General features: G+C 41.9%; 1 protein-coding gene across 1 annotated transcript in view; it reads right to left on the bottom strand.

The window, feature by feature from the left end:
* Nucleotides 1-248: 248 nt before the first annotated feature.
* The window catches only part of LOC139116326 (3-(3-hydroxy-phenyl)propionate/3-hydroxycinnamic acid hydroxylase-like), a 41,595-nt gene continuing 35,843 nt past the window's right edge, over nt 249-6,000 (bottom strand). The window contains exons 8-13 of the mRNA XM_070678959.1: nt 3,781-4,014; nt 3,157-3,310; nt 2,734-2,803; nt 1,825-1,990; nt 1,258-1,369; nt 249-432 (exon numbers count right to left, since the gene is read on the bottom strand). Coding sequence (XP_070535060.1) covers nt 249-432; nt 1,258-1,369; nt 1,825-1,990; nt 2,734-2,803; nt 3,157-3,310; nt 3,781-4,014 — 920 coding nt within the window. The remainder of the gene's footprint in view (nt 433-1,257; nt 1,370-1,824; nt 1,991-2,733; nt 2,804-3,156; nt 3,311-3,780; nt 4,015-6,000) is intronic.

Raw genomic sequence — 6,000 nt, 5'->3', positions numbered from 1 at the left:
AGAAAACCAGGAAAACAAAAAACGTGTACTATACAGCTCCATGTTTGTCTCCATCGCCTGGAGTACTTTGGTCAAGATACAGAGAAGCGAGCAGGTGAATTCAATCACTAGATCTTTTAGCTATATGTATCTAAAACAAATTCTCACCCTTTATGATTTGTGGAAAGAGATAAAAACGTCAATATATAAACTAAGTACAGTAAATATCACTTTTTATTATATCAACATATAAAATTCAATCATATCCACTATGAAATCAGAAAAAAGTACAAAATGTATGTCAATAAGATGACCCCTGTCAGTGTCTTCAGTAAATGCCATTTAATCGGTGTCATCTGATTAGTCCGTAGAGGGCGCTGTCCACTCAATAATCGTCGCAAATCTTCAAGCATCTGCGCAAGATTAACTTCGCAGCCACAGCTGTAGACGAACCTAGCAAACAAGGACAAATGAGACAGTGTCAAGCTGGTCGGCGGACAGCTGAGATTTCTTCCCATGGACCTCATTAGAAACACTTATACATGTGTTTAATACTTTTATCAAGTATTTAATCAAGTATTTCGAAAATTTTGTTGGGATTTGGCGACCAATAAAAGTCAAAATTTTCCGCAATTAAATTGAAAATAAGAAGAAAGGCTGTATTGCCGTAGCAGTTAGCCATTTAATAAACTGAAATATTCATCTTGAATTTAAAGGACCAAGAGCTTTAACTTCTGGGGGTTTTTTCTTCGTATAAGTGTGCTCCATCAAACATGCGGAGATACACAATATTGAGCTTGTCAACTCAGCATGTACATTGTGTAACTGCATTGTAATTGTTGACAAGTAAAATGTAAACAATAACACTGCATTTTACACACGTGACAAGCTAAATAGCTAATGTTTTAACATGCTTTTAGGAGTAGAACGAGAACTTGCGATTTATGAACAAAAAAATGTAAAAAAAATCATCAATTTACTTGAAACCAGATGATGACGTTTCAGTCATAGACTTTTTTGTTTGTTTGTTTGCTTGTTAACAACATCAAGCGTTGTAATTCTCATCTTCCTAGTAAGCAGAGTAATGTCTTCGATCCACAGTCCAGCCCACAGGCGCGCGTGTTACCCTTCGGCTCTCACATGCTGGGATATAGTCGGGTGTATAACAGAGCAGAAGAACAAAACGTGCGCTTGTGGTTGGACATATCCTGCAGTCTCTTCGAAAACCTCGTCGGGAAAAATGTCATTATGTTCCCTTTAACTCCAGACGGATCTCACCTGTCGGGTCTGATGATTGCGACGTTACACCCGTTTCTCCTGAACCACTTCCGGAGCTCACCATTTACATCAGATACACAGAGGCACGTGTGACGGGAACTACGATGGGTGTCTGCAAGTGGAAGAGAATGACGTCACACACATGCAGATACAGTTTTTTTATTTGACGACAAGTAAAGAGTCATTTTGAGTAGAGAGTAAAATGAAACTTTCATGAGTGAATGCGCGCGGAAGATGTCATCGAGCAATGTAACACAGCGAGTTCAGTATGTATGCGAATAAGCAATAGGTAAGAAAGGAAACCTTAGCTTTTCCATATTTAAATTTACTTAGAACGTTTTCTGCCTCACATTCATTTAAATTCCTCACAGCAGTCAGAAATTAGTTCGGTAGACACCATCTCGCAGAGCAAGTCCAGGACCCGTGACAAGATCACCGACAAAAAGATAGAGGTAAACATACAGTTCTTGAACATTGTAAATTTACTCGACGTAAAGAAAGACACACACACAAAAATTATTGTATCTGTGACGCTGTCAATAATTACGAGATGTATAACATACTCACTTTCGTCTCTCGTACACGTGTCCTCACAGTTCTGCGGTGATAACGATTTCTTCACTGACACTTCGATCACAGTAAAGTTTAACGGCTTAAGAATGGTTGATTGCACGACTGTTGAAATGCGAGGGGTGACGTTATAACACATTAAGGCGAACCCACTTCCGAGTACCTTTCAAGATAAAAATAGAGGTTTCACAATGGCTAGGAGATTGAAGATGATGGCGGAAGGACCGCAAAGATACAGACCAACTAGACGTAAATAGTCAAAGAAATGTTATATATTCATAATTATGGAATATTGATATCATTTACAAAATATATTTGGTATTACATCACTGATGAGCCTCCTTTCTGCTCTACAGATCGTATATATTCACTCAAGGGGTACGGATCATGCTAGAAAAAGCCGTCGTCGGGTCATCCAATATTGCAAAAGTGTATAAAGATGGGCTGTACACTCGTACTATATTGTACGCCCCGAAGAGGGCTATGTCATGCGTGATCCGGCACTCGTTCAATGATTTTTCAAGTATAGTTGAGCAGAAAGATCGATCGACCCAAGTGAAATTGCAAGAACGAGTTAATTAATTACACTGTATTTCATAATTACGATATTAATATAATACTTCTTTGACCGTTCACGTCTAGTTAGCTTGTGCAAATATGGTTACATTGATGACAGCTATAATAACTGGCACGCAACACAACACAGGAGGGCGATCACATCAATGCCAAGGAAAATGTCAAATTCTGTATCAGAGTTTGTTCTGTCACTGCCATTCTCGTCTTGCCGTCAAGGTACGTCACAGCCATCAAAAGTTGTCTCTCGCAATTACCGGAGATGAAAATATTATGGGGAACACATCACACATATTTTAGCGACAATCTTCTCAAACAACATGCATCCCATACCTTATCTAGCGGTACTGTCTTCTGTAAATGCGTTACATGGACCTGAGGTCTAATGAATAGTGTTCCAGAGCTGTGATAAAGATATACCGGAAAGTTAACAGAATAAATCTATCATTTTGTAAAGCGTGAACTAAACCATTAGCTTGTACAAAGTTACAGTTGTACCGTCACCATAGTCGGTTAATAAGAAGTGTGAATATATATTCAGTTCGACGCTGCGGCATGGGGTACATCTTGAGCGTACATTACGGTTTATCGCGGAGAAAAGCACAGCCCTAAAATATATCTCTATATCGCAATATCTCTATTTGGTCAAAAAAATTAACATGCCATGCATGCCTCCATTAAAGTGCCAAACTGGGAATACTGAGGGAGAGAAGATGAGCTTCAGTGTTCCATCTCTTGGGTGTGTAGTTATCTCACCTTGAGCATGACGCATCGAAGATGCCCTCCCTGAATTGCAGTGTCGGTTTTTCGATTATTCTTCGGCCGAGCCCGATCGCGTGACAAAACAAAAGCAAGAGATTCCTCAAAAGCAAAATAAATGGATTTCTGATCATCATCAACCAACCGATATCTGAAAGAGGCAAGCAATAGAGAATTTTACAACGGATTCAAATCGATGACAGGAGCTACCTCGTTATCAGTGAGCGCTTTTTGTATCTTGTCCATAGGGAGCGCCCTTCAGCAAAGAAACGCGGCACAGATTTCTAACCAGAGATGAACCTTCGCGTGGAAAGTATCTCATTGTGTGATGCAGCTTATGAGCGTTCCTTGCCCTGAGTGGGACGCCTTACCCGGCGGAATTCACAGGCTCGCTTTTCAGGTTTTCAACAGACTGCTAATGAGCACCGGACCTGACAGATACGAGGAGTCCCGTCGCGTGCTTGCGGGCAAGGACAGAATCAAAGACGGGTTCCCGTTGGGAACAGTGACGTGACTCTTTGAAAGCGGGCCGCTCATACAACGTTCACCTCCGAGAATGATACTGCAATACATTAGAAATAATGATAGCAAAGAAGTTTGACCCAAATAAGCGATACTCACAGATTGATCGCTGTGTCATTTTCTCAACATCTTCAAACCGCTCTCGTTCAAACGACTTCAGAAGTTGACCTCTATCACAGAGTGGCTTGTTGTCGCTAGGTCCTTTCAGTCTCCTCGACAGGTTGCCGTTCTGCGCAGGCTCGAGAAGTTCGTTCGATTTCTTCAGATTCCCCTTGATGGCCAGGGAAATCTTCCACGCAAGATTGGCAGCATCCCGAATCCCATTACAAAGGCCTGGAATGAAAGAGACAATAACTCTATATTTTGTTGATATTTTAAAGGGACATTATTTGTATCTTTTGACCTCATATTGTTGCAAACGAGCAGTTGATAATGTTGTTCGACTTACTGAAAGATGTCTAAAAAACGGTCGACCATAGACAACTTCCATCCCGTTTGCGTACACTGTATAGAAAAACCTTGGGTCAGGGGTTAATGGTGGGCTACTTTTAACCTCAGAGTTGGCAAGGTGACCTAGTACCTGCGATCAGACCACACTGCTAACTGCTATCTGGGCCACTGTAAGCATCCGCGTGTAAAAAAAAATAAACCACACGAAGTGAAAGTCGAAAGCGCAGTATTGCAGTTTCGGGATTCCCTATTACCGATGCCGTTTGCTCAGTTACATTTTGACGGTCAGTTTTTCATGGAGATCTTGACGGCCAATCCTGCTCTTAGATACACTATTCTTTGCTGCTAGAGAGCACATTTTATAATGGGCATTTCAAATGCCTACAAGCTGCAAGAAGTCGACGACAAGGCCTATAGTGGCGGATTTTTTTCGTTTCGTTTGTTCCTCCATATGCATATGTAGACTTGCCCAAAGCCTGTGGGCATAGAAATGTGAAAACAGTGTAAAATGAAGGGATAAACTTCAGTAGACAGTCACGTTATTGTCGAGGTGATCGCGAAATTGAAGCAATGTACTTTGGCGACTGACACGTACATCATGTCACCGTCTGCGTGGCAGGGCTGTGCAAAATCGCTGGCAGCACCTCGGTTGCGGCGTGCAGTTTCTCAGAGTTTCTCCACCAAAAACAACCCATTTTTAATCCCAAGCTGGCATTGAGTTTCGTTTTTGAGCACACCCACCTCGGCTGGGTACACGATTAGCCCTGCGTACAGGTCTGTGTGTTCCCGGCGTTATACAGCGTGGAGGCCGTATGACGCCGGGAACACACAGACCTGTACGCAGGGCTTAGGTACACGATGTGCTCAGCTGCGCTTCAATACTTACGCAAAGCCCACTTTTGGGAGTGGGTCGGAGACACGGAGGCCGTAAGCGACGTATAGGGTCTCGGCAGCTGTCATTGCGATGTACTCACTTTTGGTTCGAAATGCGATTCAACTGATACAAATAATTACACAATGCACAGAGAATAACAACATTCAAACAGATCTTGTGTGTCGAGAGGCCGGGTCGAGAGGTGACTCCACTCGCGAGCAGTACATCAATGACAGCACTCGCCCGGCGCGGCGTCACGATGTCACCAATGCTACACCGTGCACTGTTCAGTCCGAGTGCGATGTTTCCAAGTTCAACAAGTGATCATGTCATGTTTGTAAAACGAACCAACGTAATGGCAAAAAAATACCCTAAAAATCTTGAAAGTTGACGAAGATTTGCCAACGATCAAATGCACAGAAAATGCATTACTCTGTACCTGTTTCACTATCATCACAGCAATCTGACATCGTTTTAGTTTTACCATTGACCCAATATTGCGTCTATGGTTTTATTTGTTTCACAGTCCGTGTCATCGATACTAAAATCAAACTTACAAGCAAATGCCCTGCTTAGTTTCACTATTTGACAGTAGATTGTGAGACGTGCATTTGTTTATGCGCGTGTGCTTCTCGATATCCATTGTGCTGAAGTTGGTGTGTAGGTCACAGGCCGTTCACGTTCCAGCTGTACTTTGATGGTTGACGTATGCGTAGTAATATTGGTCATGTGCTTGGGTTCAATAATGGCGGTTGGTTCAAATCGCGCGGACGCCCTTACCAACATTGAACCTTGCCGTAAACAGCAAGAAGGTGGTTTTACATATCCTTGAAGCCGTCCATAGTCACAATTTAGGTCTCCTATTGATTTGACCAGGGATTTCAGTCATCAAAAAATGAAAAAAAAAGTCAAAAGATACAAATAATGTCCCTTTAATTGATTTTGTTAAAAGTTTTTTTTCAAAAAAATACGATGAAAACAAAAAGCATCACTGC

The sequence above is a fragment of the Ptychodera flava genome, chromosome 17 (genome assembly GCF_041260155.1).
Source record: "Ptychodera flava strain L36383 chromosome 17, AS_Pfla_20210202, whole genome shotgun sequence".
Taxonomy (NCBI): domain Eukaryota; kingdom Metazoa; phylum Hemichordata; class Enteropneusta; family Ptychoderidae; genus Ptychodera; species Ptychodera flava.
The sequence above is the reverse complement of the archived record's forward strand: the minus strand, read 5'-3'. Positions and strand labels throughout refer to the sequence as shown.